General features: G+C 31.9%; 2 protein-coding genes across 4 annotated transcripts; one reads left to right on the top strand and one right to left on the bottom strand.

Moving 5' to 3' along the window:
* Nucleotides 1–4,348: 4,348 nt before the first annotated feature.
* On the bottom strand, nt 4,349–5,311 carry LOC134697662 (protein mab-21-like 2). The gene has a single exon (XM_063559946.1). The coding sequence runs from the start codon at nt 5,309–5,311 to the stop codon at nt 4,349–4,351; it is 963 nt and encodes a 320-aa protein (XP_063416016.1).
* Nucleotides 5,312–8,893: 3,582 nt separating this feature from the next.
* LOC134696022 (leucine-rich repeat-containing G-protein coupled receptor 4-like) lies at nt 8,894–20,922 on the top strand. 3 transcript variants are annotated; one of them, XM_063557566.1, is made up of 2 exons: nt 8,894–9,355; nt 18,485–20,922. In XM_063557566.1, the coding sequence occupies exon 2, from the start codon at nt 18,504–18,506 to the stop codon at nt 20,112–20,114; it is 1,611 nt and encodes a 536-aa protein (XP_063413636.1). In that variant the 5' UTR covers nt 8,894–9,355; nt 18,485–18,503; the 3' UTR covers nt 20,115–20,922. The 3 variants fall into 3 exon arrangements, with proteins under 3 accessions (XP_063413636.1, XP_063413638.1, XP_063413637.1); XM_063557568.1 differs by lacking the exon at nt 8,894–9,355 and adding an exon at nt 15,671–15,724; XM_063557567.1 differs by lacking the exon at nt 8,894–9,355 and adding an exon at nt 16,609–16,898.
* The last annotated feature ends 417 nt before the right edge of the window (nt 20,923–21,339 follow it).

A 21,339-nucleotide genomic window follows, 5' to 3' on the forward strand; every position in this document is an offset into this window, starting at 1 on the left:
AATGTGTCTACAAGTTCGTAGGGCAAGACATTAGAATACTACGTTATATAGGGGCAGTGATTTTGCCTTGCAACACACTAACTACAACCCTCATATAATTATTATTGTTATTTCAACACTTGCAGAGTGTGTGGCAGTAACCTTCCTTACAGATGGTAAGATGATAATATGGTAAAGCTCAAAGTGAACAGATATTCATACTAAGTAGAACACATACACGTAGATGAAGAAAACGATGCAAACGTAAAACATAAAGAGCATGATCATGATGCAAACACTCGCCAACTAAACAAGATTTCAAATACAAAACGCCACAGACGCGTTCTATCTATATATGACCAGTCAGCGGCGCTCAAACCAAGAAGGATAGAAGCAGTCTATAAATCAAGTACGAAGCTGATTATAGCATTAAAAACTAACAGCACCAAAAAATCTGAATGAAGTTCCCTTTCCCTGGGGGATACTGTTTCTAATGTGTAACTTTTAAAGAGCTGTAAATGTGCAGAAATGATCGCATTAATGATATTTTATGTTAGAACAGATTCTTAGACTTACTGAGCAGGTGAGAACATCAGGGGCGAAGCGTCTACCGGTAGTTGTATCGACCTAATGGAAGTCATAACTCATCAAGGATAATACTCTACCATCTTATTACATGAACTCGTCATAAATACAAGGTTTCAAATTGTGAACGCCAAACGCGCGTTTTGTCCCCTATGACTCACTAGATGGCAATGACGCTCAAGGCAAAAAGTAAGAATAGGTCAAATAGTGAAGGACGTTTAAGAGCATGGAGGATCCAACATTTTCTAAGGTTTTACCAAATACGGATAAGGTCATTTACTCGTTGGTTATATAGATCCTTAGAACGTCCTTTTTTTTTTACAGTTTTGCAAGTAGTTGATTTATTATGACCACCATAATAATGATACTTCATGTCAACATAGTACGCTGACTTCTATGCTGATGGTACGCAGGGCGCACGTTTTGTCTACAAAATACTTATAGATTAGTGACACTCGAATCAAAACTTTCGGAAAGATGTTAAAGACCATTACAACCATCCGTTCCAAAACGTTGTGACAAATCTGACAAGAATTATCTTTGCCTTGGCGTTTCAAATGATTTGATATTTTATTAACTGTATGTTCTAAAAGCGACACGCTTTAGCATCATATTGGCATTGATACATTAAAATACACACTCACGGTGTATGTACCTTAAAAAATCAAATTAAGGTTACAGTAGTTTACCGATGTTCAGATATCGTAAATCGATAAGGAACAGACAATTAAAGGTAACAAACAGAAACTAGAGAAAATGCATGAACTCCAAAAGGAGTAAGATTGGAAACTTCGACAAGGCGAGCGCCTCCTGCCATACTCAGTAAAAATTTGACGTTTGTTCTTCCTATAAATCAGGTATCGAATACTGTAAAGTATGAAGTTGCTTCAGCGCAACATATTTTCTGAGATATTTTAACACACAAAGCAACGCAGCGGGTATTCATTTAGAGTTATACATTAACGTAAGCACAATCTTATCTAGTAAAAATACTGTCCAGTATTTTATACAATTTTTAGTGAACCAGATATCTAAAACAATGTCTGTGGGTTGAAATATTATAATGGTGCTAAACTTAATCATTCATGTTACAATTAAATCATGATTCAATCCCAGGATTTATACGTGATGAAATAATAAGAAAAACAAGGAATCTAGTACACTATTTTTATTGTAGCATTTTATCAATTCTTCAAAGATATCGATTGCACTAGACATTTCATAGTAATCGAATGTAATGAAAGCATAAAATGTTTACTCTTGATTAATGACGAAACACATATGTATATCATATCGCAATGTCCGAATGTCAAATTTAATTTAAGAATGTCTTCTACAAATGACAGCTCTTTATGTGACTTATTTTAGTTGTCATAATATTATAATGGTGCTAAACTTAATCATTCATGTTACAATTAAATCATGATTCAATCCCAGGATTCATACGTTTTGAAATAAAGATAAAAACAAGGAATCTAGTACAATATTTGTTTATTGTAGCATTTTATCAATTCTTCATAGATATCGATTGCACTAGACATTTCATAGTAATCGAATGTAATGGAAGCATCAAATGTTTACTCTTACTTGATGAAGAAACACATATGTATATCATATCGCCATGTCCGGATGTAAGTTCATGTTGACATTTAATTTAAGAATGTCTTCTTCAAATGACAACTCTTTATGTGACTATTTTTAGTTTTCATAATAGGTATGATTCGGTTTACCTCCATTACATAAAGTCTAGATAAAAAAACGTATTGCATCTGGATAAATTCTGCACAAAAAATGGCCTGTCTCTTACGTTACTGTATCTGCGGTATCTGGTATTGTGACTTCGATGGGACATGCGTTCAACATTGTTTCAAAACCTTTAATTGCAATGTTTAAAATGACAATATCTGTCAAATCAAAGTCACATAAATAAAGGAAACAGTATTATACCGCTATTAGAAGGTCCTAAATCGATAGAGAGAGAAAAAAAATCGGGTTTCTAAATAAAACCAAGGGAAACACACCAACTATAAGAGGGAAATTACGAAACAACAGAATCACTTAAGTGCAACAAAAAACCTGACGATAATGTAACAAACACAGAAACGAACTATAAGATAACAACTGCCATTTTCCTGACTTGGTACAGGACAATTTAAAAAACAATGGTGGATTGAACCTGGTTTTGTGGCTAACCAAACCTTGCGCTTTTATGGCAATATTAAAAATATAACACTTAAAGGACAATCTTACATGACAGGACTACAGTACAAATAATTGAAGAACATTCAGGACAGAAATAATACAAATAAACAATGCAATAATACATTTCGACATGTTGTCAATAGTTATAAAAGGAACCATACTTATAACTTTATATGACAGACGCGCGTTTCATGTAGAAAAGACTCATCAGGGTCGCTCAGATAAAAAAAAAGTCAGAAAGCCAAACAAGTATAAAGTTGAAGAGCATTGACGACCCAAAATTCCAAAAAATGTGCCAAATACTGCTACGGTTATTTATGCATGGTATAAGCAAATCCTTAGTATTTAGAATTATACAGTAAATGTATATAAAAATGACATCTACCCCATTGAGACGTAAAATCTGACACAACGAGCGACACAATATATTTTGATGAATATTTGGTTTTAAAACCAATTAATTTGAAGTAAGAAGCTGGCATTTTGTTAAATTTCATGATAGGAATTCGTTGCTATATAAATCATAAATCATGTTTATAAAATTTTATAAATTTCACAGCGAAATAAAACGAGAATACAAAGAGAGACAACTCTGTTGTATAAAATGTCAAATGAGAATGGATTTTTTTTGTTCCTAAATTTAGGAATATTGCTCATTCTAAGCTAAATTTTCAATCAACTAGAATTAAGAAAGCGTTGATTTGTCTAAGCTGGACAAAGTCCGTTATGCTCCAAGACTAGTCTATATAAAAAAAAACACATTATGCTTGAAGATCTGATAGAAAATCATGTTTTATTCAATTTTCTTAAGCCTATTTTTTAAACACTTGATTGATATTTTACTTAAACATAACTTAACTCAAAAGAAGTACATCATCATGAATATCTAAACATTAGTTGTTTTATTCAGAGTTAATGTATATTCATTCATTGTTTCCACTAATATGTAAATATTATTTTAAGCCTTTCAAAGTTATGTTCCAACTCATTCATTTTGTTGTCAAGTTTGCACACCATGAATTACAACTCCTGGTAACATAAAATCTTTACTGCATGCCTGAAAACGGACTTTCGAAGGGTTTAATCTGCAAAATATAAGCGAATAAAAGAATGGATATTATTGCACAAATATATTAATACTTGTTTAAATGGTATTTTTCATGAAAAAAATAAGACAGCTAAGAGACAAAAAATGAACTTAACTTTAGTAGTAACATTCTAGCTAACGAGGGATGGAAAGGGTATTGAGTCTATGTCATAATGCGATTTGTAATTTTTGTTGTAAATTCAAGTCCTTTTTTAATATGCTGCTTAAATTATTTCAACGTCAACACTATCGGGCTAGGGGCCATGTTAAGAAAAAAGAAATAAAATATAATTTAAAAATACATACATTTGATGATGTCAAATCTGTTATGTACTTGACAGGGTCATCGAGCATTTTTGTTATGTTGCCAATCATTACGGCTTGTCCACCTTTAAACAAATTGACGTCTGGAAAAAAGAAATGGGGTAGCTTTTCCTCTTTGATGTTCAGTAACAGTCTATTGAAGGCTGAGACAAATCTTTCAGCAAGTTTACTTTAATGCCAGTCTTTGGGATCTGGATGAGCATGTGCCTCATGCAGAAAAACTGTTTTAATGTGATAAGATGATAAGACGGGCGTCTCTGAAAGACGTTTTTCGGGTATTTCATAGGTTCGGACAGCTTTAAGAATTACCAAAAGCTTCTTGTATGTGAGTTGATCGTTACAATTTTTCAATAGGCATGATTCTGCACGAGAAACAGAATATTGCCATAGAAGTGATGCATCATAGCTATCAATATGCTTTTTAATCCCACCGTGTAAAGTCTTAGCTACTAGACCATACCCATTACCATTCCGAATTGTTTCCACTGTTTCAAAAGCAGGCCATTGCTCATTCGTTTTATCTTTGTTTTCTAGCCATGATGCTAAGCGTGTTGGAGGTAATCCTTCACAATCAATTTCAAGAACAAGATCACATTTTGTGTTTCCAAAGGCCCAGTTAGCTGGTCCAAAAGATCCAGAGATAGCTAATGCAACTGAGCAACCATCACCAATTTTTATTTGACTTGCTGGGTCAGTGATCCCTGAATATCCCGACTTGTTTTCTTCATTGACCAAGCGAGTCGCCTCATCGACTATTGTCTTGAACATTGCCGAAACCTTCCGTGGTTCCAAATAGCCATCTTTATTCATGCATTCTTTCCAAACAGCATGACCCGACGGATCGACTTTTAGCCTTGCAAATTCATGTAAACTGTCTATGTTTTCCACCTTTCCTTTAATGTCTATCAGTAGAAGACGGTCCATCTCTTGTGCCCTAATCGCAGAAACATCTGATGCCGAGCTCCCTACAAGTATCAATTGTTTCGGTTTGAAATGGGATGCTATTTCTCCCACTTTTTTCACAATCTCAGTCACGTAGTTGAATAACTTTGTGTAACCTGGATCACGCTGTGGTGTAGCACATTTGCTGTAGAATTTTTCCAACGTTTCATTTAGTCCCAACATATCCGACATTTCAATTCACAAAAAGGCTCGCTGACAAACACAATAACTTAAGTTAAAATTACTCCACCATTATTTAAAAGAATACCCTTATACACAACGCATATATCCGGTTATCATGTTACATGTTGTTTTTTTTTAGTATTCCCAGAATTTGTTATGTTTTTTGTGGCTAGAATTCGATCAAGGGACATATAATGAGATATATGTTTTTTTTTTATTTCAGTTTCATTTTTTAAACATATAAGATATATTGTTATAATACTAAAAGTAGTTGGTTTGGACTTAAATGCACTTATAAATATGACATATAAATGACATAACTTTTAAATACCTGTGCAATTTCGTTAAATGTACGAGTAAATGTTCAGACTAGGTTTTCAAATAATGTTTTAATGTTTGTGTATACATGTTCCAGATCATATGAAAAATATGAGTGGCTAAGTTCTTAATCTTTTAAAAAAAAAGTTAATTAAATTTAACTGCTTTAAACTTTTTGGGTTTAGACGTTCCCGATGAAGACAAATCCGGAAAAGCGCCCCGGACGCTCATCGTTTACATTTTCTGGTACATCAATATTTTTACGTTTTATCTTCCCTAACAAAGTTATGAAGAACAACGACACAATTGTTATCTTCACAATTTCTACCGTGACCATCATGAATTGTTTGATCGTAACAACAACTAAAAATTTTTAAGTGATCAATTGTGTCGTTGATCTTCATATTGTTAGTGAACTTTTGAGTTAAGATCACACAACTAACATACATTTGATGCATATATTTTATACACTTTCTGTCCTTGCTGACCTCATGATACCTGTTTTATGTTGTTGTGTTGCAGTCTCATTGGCATAAACCACCCCACCCCTCTTTTATTCATTAGTTGATCATGAAAAACCCGCTTATATTTATGTCAACTTTAAAATTCATGAGTCTATGTGGCACCCTGATTGTATTACCTCTAGACAATGGGGATTACTAGTTTGTCAAAGAGAGAACAACCCGACCAAATAGCAGACAACAGCCAAAGGCCACAAATGCGCCTTCAACACAGCGAGAAAATCCCGCATCCGGAGGTGGTCCTCAGCTTGGCTCATCAATAACACTGTGAACTAGTTAAATGAAACTGGACGTCACACTAAACCCCAAAACATATAAATGAACAAAACTAAAAATTATACAAGACTAACGAAGGGCAGAGACTCCTGACTTGGGACAGGCACAAAAATGCTGCGGGTTAAACATAAATTGTGAGATCACTCCCATGCATCCCCCTAATACCTCTAGCCATTGTAGAATAAAGGAACACATAGTAATACGCTAAGTAAAACTCAGTTTTAATAGAAGTCCGAGTCCGATATCTGAACAGATAACAAAATGACTCATTATTACATAAATGAACAAAGGACTACTAGCAATTCATGACATGCCAGTTTCAGACCTCAATTCAACTGATTGAAATATAATGCCTTGATCATATAAAATCAAGTACAATGCGAATTTAAAGACCTTATAAGTGAATTAATAATAATACCAAACATGTAATTCTTACTGACTTGACAACAGTATCGTAACTATACACATGGAAAAAAGTATTGCAACACCTTGATTTTTTAAAACTTGAAACATCAGCCTTTTATTTTGGATGGAATATAATAAAATATTTGTAAAATAATATTGAAAAATAGTTTATGATTACATTGGCATTTTAACAAACAAAAATATTTAAAATAAAAAAGATTTATCTGACCACAATTTTAATAACAAAATTAAGTGTTTTTTGTACAAAAAACTGCATTTTACAACTTTTACTGTAGTCGAGCTTTACAATGTCAGAAATTTCAAAATTAATCTTAAGATGACTGTTCACATGATGGTTGATCTTTATACGCCAAAGAATTATTACTTTGTGCGCAGCCTCCATTCAAACGGTTAACCGTCACTTAACGTCTTACGATTCCTGCCACAAATCGACTAATTTGTTGATAAGGTATCAGCAACCATTTCTGATGAAAGGCATTGTTTATTTCATCACGTGTTTGGACTGGGGTGTCCTTTCGTGCACATTACGCCAAAAAGTCTCCCATATATGCTCGATATGGATCTAATCCAGGCTACGATCGGCATAAAGAGTGTTTTTTTAATTTCAATTTCAATTTGGTGTTGCAATACTTTTTTCTATGTGTATATATCCTTTCCGCATAAGTCTGTTTTAAGGTTTGGTTAGATTTTGAGGTGAAAGCCGACATTTTTGTGCTTTGTAAAGAATATTACCATAACATATTGGAAGTGAAATACCTGAACGTAAAAGATGTTTGCATGTTTATTTCTATTTTAATACGAATGATGCCCTTGTACCGATGATAAAATTTAGTAAATTTTTTGGCTTGTTTGTGAAAACCCTGTTGTAATAATTTTTCAGTAATAAAGAGATTTCGTTCGTTGAAATCAAATAATGTGTTACATACACGAGCGAATCGAACAAGTTGAGATACTAGTATATTAATAACACAATAAGATGGTGACAAGAGAACGTCACCATATGAAAATGGGTAATTAACAATATAAAATTAAAAAAACATCTCTTTTATCATGATTTAGGTATAAAAGATTCCCGTTAAAGATATAGATATCAAGATCCAGGAAGGAGCAGTGTTCATTGTTAGTATTACCTTATCTAAAGTCAGTTAAGCAGGATAATCTCAAAAGACAAAGTGTATATGTTATATATACTGAAGTCGTTATAATTGAGAGCCACTATATCATCTAAATATCAACAAATGTTATTGAATTTTTGAATCAGATGCTGTTTTGATGGGTCTTTTCTGAATTAAGGATAGATTTTAACTCATAACAATACTGAAGTTTAACAGCCGGGACAAAAAACATACTCCTTGGCCTATGTTGGAACAAGAAAATGTGACTGTCTCAGTCTTTAGCTGTACAAAGTTAGTATGAGGTTGATGTTGGTTGTTGTCCTTCATATTTGTTTTTCATGTATTGTTTAGTCACACGTCAGTCCTTATTTTATCGTTTCAATTGTTTCAAATTTTGTCATGTCGGAGTCTTTGAATGGTCTGTTTATTGCTGAATATGTAATAATGACCCAATGATTAAAAAAATGCCTCACTGGCAGTCGTGCCAGACATCCTTATATAAAATCGAGAAAAGGAGGACGGAATTACTGCTCAGACAATTTTTACATATCCGTTGTCATTATATAGAAACCGGTATTTCATATCGTTCAACCCATCATAAATTTTTAATTATATCAGGCAGCGGCATAAGGAAATGTGAAGTACATAAAAAATAATGATTTCAAAATGTCTTCAGTATCAAAAAATAACCAAAATTAAATGAAAATATAAATCAGACACTTTTGAACAAATTTGGTGCAAAATGTAATAGAAATTTCAGAAATGTACATACTAAGCTATCTATTTTGATTAACACAAATTTCTATGTAGTCAGCGATAAAATGATGCATAAAGAAAAGTTATCTGGTGTGTCAAAGGAATTTAAATTGAAAAGATGATTACAAACTTAATCCTCAAATGAGTTAATTTAAACAGATCTTTATAATCAGGTCTAATATATGTGCATGTATGATTTCTTCGCTTTCAAGTAAACTATCCATGATCACAAAGACATCATGTTTCGTACTGCTTAAAAGTGTATTGGAAATATTATACAGATGAAAAGATTTGCATAAATTTGCATGAATTACATCTTTTTCTGGTGACTGCGTTCTTTGAAGGGCAGATGTTTTCTACACATTGTCATGCCAATCAAAACGTGTGGAATTTCATTAAGATATTCGTATCTTTTACGCACTGTTTAAGATTATAGGATAAAAACTTAAAATTTATTCATTTTGTGAAGAAATTTCAGGAGCGAAAGTTTTGCAATCAGTGATATAAACAGTGGAACTTCGTTTATTTGAGTTCTAAAGTTACCATGACTACAATAAAACATCCGCACGTGCAATGAAAATGCAGGACTATATTGTTCCTGTTAAATTATTGCTTTGAAGTGCAACGAACAAAGAAATCAGGTATGTTTATTTTCACGACTTCTTTTATCTTATAGCTACAAAATATATATTGTAGATAGTTTAATGTATAGGATGTGAGGCATATTGATCATAAAGACATACATTTTTATTGAAAGGAAATATTGTTGTAAAGATTTTTTTCTAATCAATTATAATTGCACTTCATTGCACTTCGTTGTTCTGTTGTGTAAGTAATTAATGTTATTTACGTGTAATCCATCTGTTGTCCATTGGTGTATTACTATTAACATAAGGTAAGAGTGTTTTACTTTATTACGTTTGTGTTATAGTAGTCTCAGGTTTTAACTTTTGTCAAATCATCAGACCGTGATATTGTAAACACTTTATATTTATTAGATTAAACAATACAATAAGAAAGACAGTTATCTAGATTTCACTTTTAATATTAATTTGCATCTGCACACAAAACTGTATTTGATACAAAGACCTGTTACTATTGAGTTTAGAAAAACTGGTATCAAACCTTCCGAGCATTCTTCTGTTTTAATACAGATATTTAAATCTCACTAGTTTGATGACAAAAAGTATTAAAAAAATACTGATTTCTAATGTAAATTAAAAACGGGGGAAACCATAAACAAAATCAAACGTCAGACTTTATCAAATAACGGGATAAAGGGTGAAACAACTGCGATATTTATGACTTGGTCACTCTACAGGTATGATGATGCTATTTAGTTACACTGACAAACTTGGGTTAGCCATTCAATATGTATAAACTTTTAGGTAATGCGTAAATATTTGGGATTCAGTAGCCAGAACTGCATAAACAAATAGCATATATCTATACAACACAACTGACTACAAAAAAATAAAAATAAACAAACATGCAAATGTTTGCACCTATCTAAAGTCAGGAACTGGATGAATCTGATGTACTGTAGTTGTCGTTTGTTTTTGTAGTTTATACGTGTTTCGTATTCTCGTTTCTCGTTTCGTATATATATTGTTAGAATGGTTTTACACTAGTAATTTTGGGGCCATTTATAGCTTGTTGTTATGTGTGAGCTAATGCTCCTTGTTGAAGGCCGTACATTGACTTATAATTGTTTACTTTTATAAATTGTTATTTGGATGGAGAGTTGTCTCATTGGCATTTACACCACATCGTTCTATATCTATGTAAATAAATATAAACATGAAGTATTATATTGTCAGGAAAAAAACCCATGATCTAACAAAGACGCCAATCAAAAACTCTTGTTGTTGTTAGTTTTGACAAAGACGCAAAACACAAATGTTTTTATAGTTGTTAGTTAGTTTCACAAATACACACACAATTTTGTGTTGTTGCACACACAAATCGATCGGTGTACGGAAATTTGGTACCGTATTCGACAGTAGAACCTATGTTAAAGAGGGGCGTCTGTTTTTTTGGGGGGATGTTTAAATAAATAGCCATGTTAGGTTGAAATGAGGACGATAAATCTGATGTCAAGGTTAGAAAAAGTGCGACGCTCTTGAAAGAAAGCTAAACAAAAAAATATTCTTGAAGTAGTCTGTAGGTCGTCTGTTGCAAAGTAAGCCATATGCTCCTATGCAACAGAAACTTCTTTTTTAGTGCCGGCCCATATTTCAAAGTTTTAATTATGGTCGTGTTCCGTGGCAGATCCTATTTATCTGATTTATTTTTTAATTTGTTCCCATCCTTAATATGAAACACATATTTACCACTGCAAGTAGACTTGCTACAATTCCCTTTCTATTATTTCTCTCTTACTAATTTATATGTTTACTGATAAGTGCCAGCCTACTGATTGCCCTTTTAGAAAGCCTTCCCCCTGCAGATGTCAGTATAATTATAATCTCCTAGTTATAGCAGTAAAATTATTAAAGGGGCAAAATTGAAAAAAAAGAGAAAAAAACATAATTAGGAAGGGACATGTAGCAAGTCTACACTGCAAGTTAAGCTATCACAACTGAATTAATCAATCAATAAATTATTTTTCATATTGTTTTATATTTCATGACAAAAGTTGAAGAAAAATTAAATTTGTATTGCTAAGCAATTTTTCATCCATCTATACCCTTTCTTTACGAAAGCCACTGCTATAAGTATGCCTATGAATAAGCAAATGCACTTTTAAGTGGACTGGTATTCATTTAGTATCTTCATTTTAAAACAAAAAACTAAGAGATAAAGATGTAATGAAAAGATGCTGATAACTTATTCTAATACTAAAGGTTTCAACTTAATTTTATTTACACTTGTGTTCAGGCAGATTTTTGATATAAATCTTATTTATTTCACATATTCATACATAAAACATTTTAATTAATTTTTTAACGTTTCTTTAAATTAAGATTATAGCATAGTTATCTAAATGATTCACACTAGCACTTTTACTTAAATCAATATGATAGAACATTTTTCATATTTATGACTCATTCAAGTCAAAGATTTATCTAATTATACTTTTCCCTGTCAGAAACAAAGGCTATCTCGGAGCATTTTTGAATAACAATATCTCATATAATGTAATACTTTACAGAATATGGTTCCACTTCGGGGAAAATACAAGCAAATTTATTAAATTGTAAGTAATTTTCTCTTTTTAATTGGTAAGATACTGTTCGGTGTCATTTTAGCTATCAGTTCGATTTATTCAGAGGCGGATCCAGCCATTTTAAAAAAGGGCCCAACCCAGGACAAAAAAGGGGGTTTGCAATCATATGTCCCCATTCAAATGCATTGATCGTCTAAAAAAAGGGGGGTATTCAACCCCCGGACCCCCCTCGGGATCCGCTGCTGATTTAGTGTTTAAAATCTAAATAAAACTATCAAAGCTTTGTAGGTTTGGATGTAAGTTGAGGAAAGTCGGCCCATCATCGGTCATATGATATTCATAGACGTGTTAAAATAATATTAGGTGCAGGTGCCTGCTGAAGCTTTTATTGAACATATTCATTGAAACATCAACGTATCAAAGGAGATAAACTATCAAATCAAACATGAAAAAGCTGATAAAAGTGAAATTTTATACTACAGTGTGTTTTGTTAATGTCTTTCAAAATACATTGAGAATTTTGATATCATCTAACTGTAATAAGATGCTTCTTTGTGATAATGTTATAACTCTGAAAGTATCAAAGATCCGCCATCTGCTAGCTGTACTTTTAATAGTACAATAATGGCTTTGTCATTTTTTTCAAATGTTATCATGCCAAACATCGCCTATCTTAAAAAAAACAACAACAGAAAAACAGGAAAAACACATGCACGTGTACAGAAACTATAAACCGTGCAATAGACTGTGTTTTGTTTTATTTTGTATGTAATTAACATAATCACATTCTCCCATTTTTTTTAATATCATGTTAATAAAAGCATCTTTTCTGGTATATTCTCATGGTTTACGCGTATGGACAAACACCAAATTGCAAAAGAGAGGACTAGGGCAAATTCATAATCCTTCCGCGGTAGTTATTTTTAAGGTTTGATTGATGAGACTACTACAACATGGCCCACCAAATTCAAAATGACATGGATGTAAATACAAAAAAGAAGATGTGTTATGACTGCCAATGAGACAACTCTTTACAAGAGACCAAATGACACAGACATTAAACTATAATAGGTCTCCGTAAGCCCCCCCCCCGACAATGAGTAAAGCCCCGGCATAATGCATAGTCAGCTATAAAAGGTCCTAAAATTTAGTAAAAACATTTAAGTTGCAAAAGTATCAAAAGGGATTGCATACAAGTTATATCAACATAAGACCTCTATCATTCCATAGAGTTGTCACAGCGAGCAGTTATAGGTTGGTCTTCTTTTGAAACGGTAGTAGTTAGCTTAAAGGGAAACTAGTTTAGTATACTTTTATATGAATGCAAAAATGTAACTATAACTTCATTTACAATACTTATTTTAGAATCAATGTGTTTTGATAGCGTTTCTATCTTCATAAATCTCAATTTTTGTTGTTGTGAAAAAGTGCTTATGACCGAGGCTTATGAATAACATTCATATATTTGGGGGATTTTTATTAAGTCTGCTTATCGACATAAGCTGTGCAAATTACTATCATCTTAGTAAATCTATGGTTTTGAAGTCTGACAAACCATTTATAAATGTCAATTCGGGCTTCAAACAAAAAAAGAGTAGCCACAGGACTTATAGATCCTTAATCCATAACATCTTTTTAAACTTCCACATGTCACACGGGTAAAAGAAATGAAAAACAGATTTAAAATTATTTCTAACATCAAATACAATTGATTTGATTTAATTCGACTAAATTGTGTCTTGCACAGTGCAGCTAACATGGTCAAAAGCTACGACTCAAAGACAAACAGCTGTCATTACTAGTATCTGTGAGGATTAATCAACACGAGGCGCGCGCTCGAGACATTAACATGTTTACGATGTGGCTTTTGATTGCTATTTAATGGCTTAATGGCATTCTCTAAATTCACTTTTATGAATGATGGCTATCAGATTTGCCATGAAAAGAGAAAATATGTTATTTGGAAATTGTATAAAAAATAAACAATATGATTTGTTTTGACGATGCTTATATTCTTTTTTGATCTGTTCCCAGTTTGTAATAGCTTAACAGCGATCATCTGCTTGCAAGATGTGTAAATGCATGTAAACGTTTATAAAGTGTTGCACAATCACACATCCTATTGCCAAAAGGGATTATAGATGGCATATCCATGAAATTTTATGTAAACATGAAAGATGAAGAAAGTGATGTCGATCTGCCAATAGAACATTTTTTTTCTTAACTTCCAGTGAAATTGTTTGTGTTTAGTCATATGACGAGTTGCTATTTAAATAACAAAATAAAATATGACCTTTTTCAAAATTGTAATAGGTACGTGCACCTAAAACAATCTATTCTCTCTATCTTTTATTTGGTAAAATAATTAGTGGTTTGTGTTTATTAACCAATCAAGATTAATACAACTGATCAAACATGTCTGATATTCGATTACTGCTTTAAGCGAACATCTAATCTAAAATATTTTTATTTGATTTGATTCATGGGATTGTTTGAACGACCAATATTATATTTTGCGCTATAGGGGAAATCAAACAGTCAATCTCTTTCTCAGTTATTGCTTTTTACAAAAAATCAAATGTTAGTTTTGAAATTAAAAGAGTTTAAATTACTTTGTCTTACATCTATAGAATGATAAAAGAATACAAGGAATTATACATCTACCGACTAATGTTCTTTAAATCTAAAAGTTCTGTTGACACCTGAACTGTTATATACAAGAAAAAGTAGAAATTAGTTTTTGAAGTAGCTTTGGCTCTCAAAATATCATTAAGCAGTATGTTTCTTCTATTATCACGTTCACTAGAACTAATTTATTCTCTCAAACGTCTTTTGCCTTCTATCTCTCAACAGTAGGCTTTTAATTACGTTACCATGCGATTTCACGCGCATTTTAAATTGCAACAATTACTTTTGCACGTGCTTTGCGGGAAACTGTAGATTTTCTTTCAAAATATTTATAATCGAAATCTCATTGTTCATTTTGCGAGATAATAAACAAAGTGACAGAAATAGCCCATTACCAATCGAGAATGCACTTTAGAAGTCAGTTCTCCTGAAATTAAAGACCCGTTACTGTCTTGCAGTAGCAACATTAACTTTCCAAAGAATTAACTAACTTCAAAGTAGCTTGTGATATCGTAAGCAATTGTTCTAGACAAAGAATTAATTAATAGTAAACATACATCTTTTACCACTCTCTTCTATTACAGCTTTATCTCGTATATGCCAACACTCATGAAATACTTGCTACTGGGCAACAAAACAAACAATAATCGATAATCAATTATGCACTTGTAAATGATATTTATGAATTTGAACCATATTGCACCATTTCAAGTTGATTAATATTTGAATGTAAATGAGTAAAAAAGCAAAAGTGTGTGTGTTTTTTTTTTATTAATCTTTACGCACGGAGAGATTCGGACCGAGTATTATCTAGATCGATCTCAATGACATATGGATGGATGAACGCATAAAACCTTAACTCTTTTTGATTGGTTTTCCATGAATTATTGATTTGAATATTAATACTGTGTCTATCAAATTCGTTAATTTTTTCTTCTTTTCCCATTGAAATTAAGATAAGACTGCATGTGACTTAATTTCAGTTAGGTCTTTGGTTAAGCGAATACTGCCTTGATTATATGATAATTAAAAACTATTAGTGATTGAAACAGTGACAAAAGATTATTGCAGTGACAATAATTAGTACTCAATTTATCCATTAATTTTACCGCAAAGTTATGAATCTCATGAGTACAACGCCTTGGGCCTACCATATAAATAAAAACGAAAGGGTTTTCAGGATTTCGAAGAGCAAGACAGAAACTCTGAAAAGGTACACGTGTCTGTGATCTCATGCACTATATATATATGATAGAATATTGTCACAAAATGTTTGAAAAAAACGTACTTATAAATTGTTTAAAGATATTTTTTAAACAGAGATGTATTTCAAGTGAGAAAGAACATTTTAATACGATACATGGTTTTCATGCTGGTCATTAAGGTGGTACCTAACACTTGAACTAAAATTAATTTGGCTCGTTTAATTTTCTTAAAATTTTGACAAAGTACTTACTTTGAACTTTTGACAAAAATATATAAATTTCAAAAAAATTGAACCAACCGTTTAATCAGAAAAATTACACTGGTTATATAGCAGTTTGACAAAAACTTATTTTGATCATTGAGAAGCTTAATATTCCTTTAACAACACGGCGTCATTAAAACGTTTTGCTGATTTTACAGAGTTATCTCCCTGTAGTGTTAGGTACTACCTTAATATATATATATATATATTCAAAACAGTCAGTACTTGTAAAAAATGTATATAAACTTATCATCATCAGATAACAATTTAAATTCACCACTTCTTCTTTACACTTCATTAAATAAACTTTCACGTTAATCTGCATTTAAAGGACAGTCTAATAATATATATATATACATTTTGCAAATGCACTTCTGTATCGTATCTTTAAGCAATTTATAAGTGACAAATTAAAGATATTCGTAAATTAAACATAATTTTAAAAAAGAAAATGTGATGCATTGAAAGATTCGTTTTCACAGATAAAACACTTTCGTAGGAATTCAATATCTATATGTTTATCTCCAAAACATGCCGTATCGACTAACATAAGTTGATTAGCTGTCTGCATGGCAGTTAAATCAGATTACTTTAACAAAACTCGTTCACCAAAATATTTATCTAATTTCCTTGTTGCACATCGTAGTTGCACACTTAATGCATTGTTTATATGCAACGAGACGAGCTTTTTACTTTGATTATTATTTACACAAGGGAACGTTGACAACCATAAAGACTACTTCATCAAAACAATACATGTTAATAGATGAAATGATTGCATTACAAGGGCGAGAAAAGAAAAAAAAATGATTGATGAACGGAGATTATAAGTTGGATAATTTGAACATTTGTCATTTGTTTTAAAAATAAGAATTAAGAAGCGTGTTGTTATTTATATTTCATGTGAACATCGAGCAAGGTAAGGCGTATTTTTCTGTTATTATTATTATGAATTAAGATAATTTGGATAAAAATAGTGTTTAAATAAGAGGCCAAATGATAATTGTTTATTATTCATCCTTTTGTCAAAACTGTATTCTCGAACCCATCCAACAAAAAGTTGCCATTAAGTTAAAAAAAAAAAGCCCACATATATTATGTTAAATGGTTAACTTCTTTCAAATTGTGACTTGGATGGAGAGTTGTCTCATTGGTACTCGTAACGCATCTTCTTATATTTATCAAACCTTTAAATTGATTACTGATGTTGGCTAAATCAGAAAAAGTTATCAAAATAACTGATTTTTAAATACACGTTAACATATATATATGTCAACGTATATTCGTTCCACCTTACTGATTTCAAGTTCCCTGGAAACTTTGTCATAAACAATTCAATAATATCTGTTTCTGTTGGAACACATATTATATACTATTTATTCAAAATAAAGAAATATCGTTCCAAGTTTTTAAGAATAGTTATTCTACTTAAAACTTATATTATGCAGGAACTTCTATTTCATTACATAATGACTTTATTCAGTCTAATATGGTCGCCATAGAACATCGTAGTTTTGACGAAACGTTTAAATAGGCTATTACATAACTATATACATGTATGAATCAATCTTAAGTATTTTTAAATTTTGTTTATTATTTGAAACAAAAAACAGTCAGTTCTTTTACCAGGAAAATATACAACTACACTACATACATGTATATACATGTAGATGCAAAACAAATATATTTACAGCAGATTCCATTGAGTGTGTAGCGAATGGTAGTATATTTGGCTAGCTTGCTTGTAAGCTGAACCGTGATGTCAATATAAGGTCAGGTATTCTACCCTCCTTTCGAATAAACATAGTCAAACAGACAGATCGATTGGTTTTCTGTCGGACTAGTCTATTCTTAAAGTAGGGTATTTTACCTAACCTAACAATGACTTCACGGTGTACAAAAATAGTGCATAGTTAAAATTCAACTAATAAAAAGTTAAAACAATACAGAGAAAAGCTCTATCACATGTGTATGGGTTGAAAGTAAAACTTCATCTTTTTTGTTTTTGTTTTGTTTTGTTTTTTAGTTATTTTGCTTGTTTGTACATTTCGTTTCCATGCTTGCACCTTGGCTAAGTATACACGTACGATATCGCATACATATATTGTTTATAATTTCGTGATTGCATTGGGCAAATCCTTTTTCTTTTTTAAAATCTGTATACATTTTTTCTGATTTTTTTGTATTTTGGTCTTAGAGATTAAAGATATAATGATATTTCTTTGACTGTACTTTGGAACATTGCTTCAGTGCGTTAAACTATTGTTCATCACTTTTCTCTTTTTTACCAGATGATTTTCCGAGTCGAGAAAACATGCCGATAAAATGTATTACTTTTCAGCACTACATACATAATGTAGCAGAAAAAATGTATCTGGAAAAATGATATATACTGACTAATTTATCTTCATCATAGAAAACGATAAACCTCGTGTCATTTATCAAAATATGATTCTTTAAAGGATGTAAATGTATAGTAACAAATGTTCTTCGTTTCTTTTTCAGAGTATTTGTAGTATTTACAATGGATGTATTTGAAGTGCTTACTTTCTTCATATTCTTCTGCGTGGTTTTGTCCGAATTTCAATGCCCAAAACAGTTGCAGACGACAGGTTGCACGTGCAAGCAATTAATATGGTGGAACAATGAAAACAAAACAATAGTAAATTGCAGCATGGCAAATTTACAAACAGTTCCTGATTTTAAAGTTTTGAGTACGTATGAAATTTCACATCTTATTCTAAGCCATAATAACATATCAGAAATAACATCCGGGGATTTTACTGACTTAATGATAAAGGAGATGGACATTAGTGCAAATCCTATCGTTTCATTTGAAACAGTTTCTTCCATATTACCAAGACATTTAAATACACTAATAGCAAAGAAAAGTAAAATCTCGTTGGATACAGATCTCGCGTTTTTTAGAGGATTAGAAAATCTAACTGAACTCATCCTCGACAGTAATGATTTGGAGAATGATAAACAGACACTTCCAGGAAATATCTTTAAGGATTTAAATCTAAATTCATTGAGGAAACTAAGTCTTCAAAGCTGTGAAATTGGCGGAATACATTCGAAAGCTTTCACTGGATTAAGACAACTTGAAGAGCTAGATTTGAGTTATAATTACTTGGAGGAAGTTCCGGAAGCAATTCAAAGTCTTTATCATTTATCGAAGTTAATTTTGCTGGGAAATAATGTTATGCATTTGAAAGATAACACATTTCATGGATTACAATACCTACAAGATTTGAATCTTAATGTTAACGAGATCTCTAAAATTGACGTCCATGCTTTTTCTGGACTAGAACATTCCTTAAAAGATATAAGACTTCATTATAACAATTTGAATACTATTCCATATGAAGCATTACGAAAACTGAAAAACTTATCGTTCCTAGTTCTCTCTAGAAATAATATCACATTGATTCCAAAAGATGCCTTCGTTGGAGTGACAAATTTAAAAATATTGGAATTGGATAGTAATACACTAACATATTACAATGAAATGTTTAATGGATTGGAAAATTCTCTAGAAACTCTGACATTGCGCGAAACGGGACTTCGGATTCTTCCGGTACGATCGTTATTATTCTTGAAACGCTTGACCGACCTTGATGTGTCACATAACAGGATTAATAGCTTGTCATATGGGGATATTGGCAAACTCAAGTTGAAAACTGTTGATCTTAGTCATAATCATTTGACTATAATCCAACCTGATACATTTATTGGTATAAGTAGAACAATTGGACTTGATTTAGATAACAATAAGCTCACCAACTTATCGTTTGTATTACATGTCACTCCGTGTGCATTTAGTTACATTGATGTCAGCGGAAATGACATCATATGTGACTGTGACACAGAGAAAATAATAAATAGTGGAATCGTGTTAGGTGTTGGACCAACTGGCATTTGTAAAATAGAAGATGATATTCCGAATTATAGGTACAGACTAGGAACAAGTGCGTTATCTAGAGAACTCGAAGATCGTTGTAATAGAACCGAACGCGTATTTGATTGCCAAACCATGGAGCTCAAATCAAGCACTGCATCTTTAATTACAAAATCTTCAAATTTTGTTTTGACATGTACAATATTGTATTATTTAGTTTCCATGTACAGGTGAAGTTCATACGAGCAAAGTTGTGAATTGATATCTTCCCTACCATCAGTCGACAGGACATTATTATGTTGATGAGGTGACTGAACAGGATGCAGACAGTCCTAACCGTAAACAATCATTCCGTACAGTTGACTTTACCTGGAACTCGTCCAGTGTGCATAAAACTATATGGGTGTTGCAAAAGTGCATGATTTCTTTTAAACATGAGGAAAACATGAAAGAAAGGTGTTCTTCAAGAACACGATGTTCATACTGAACCCTAAGCAGACTTTTTCCTTTATCAATTATATTTTACTTTATAATAGAGTTGTTGAGTTTGTAAATACGTTCAAATTTTCTTTTGGATCAGTCCCAATGAAGTTACGATGTAACACAGTACCGAAAGATTATTAAAAATGGGCTAAGTATCCTTGTGGATAACCATTTGTTTTTATGAACGAAGCGTGATGTCTTATAATTTAAAATTAGTAAATGTTTGTAAGTTGTTGTCCAAAAATAAAAGTTGTTTTTAATAAACCAGATTAGACCTACAACTTTAGGTATCTAGACTGAGATCTTGCGCTATGATTTCATTTGTCTGACAGTTGCTTTTATGTGTGTTTTTTTATATGACAGGTAGAAATTTAAAACAAATTTACTGCCGGATTAGGTAAGGGTATATCTTCTTAATTCGTTTGTGAAGCCCCCACCCTTCCTCACAAGAAGAACATACAAAATAATTGAACACAATGAATATTTCATAAAACAATACTTGTGCGTTATATCCAAAATAAAAATGATATGGAATTCATTAGTATGACATAGCACGTGATTTCTGTATCCATTAGGTTATTTCATAGATGGATTCATATATATTCTATTGGATTAAAGAATTTTGTACATCAGTTAACTTTTGATATACAGAATACTTGGGATTTTACATCGTGGTAAACGTGAGGGCATTCCGAATTCTAATGCAATTTGTATGTAACAATTATTTTCATTGGCTAAAAGTTGCCGTCAAATCCACAGTTGACCAGGCGTTACTAAGGAGGGACAACCATTTTGAAATGATTGAATCAACAAATGTTCGACTACTACTATATAAACGAAAATAAAACATCACCTACCTCGAATTCGCCGTTTTAATGTAATTTTATCCGAATTTGAAGCGTACAGGTAACGTAATATCATCCAGTTTGTAAGTTTTCATTTGTATGACGTCACGTTTACCAATGACGGCTTTGCG

This window comes from Mytilus trossulus, chromosome 14, assembly GCF_036588685.1.
Source record: "Mytilus trossulus isolate FHL-02 chromosome 14, PNRI_Mtr1.1.1.hap1, whole genome shotgun sequence".
Taxonomy (NCBI): Eukaryota; Metazoa; Mollusca; class Bivalvia; order Mytilida; family Mytilidae; genus Mytilus; species Mytilus trossulus.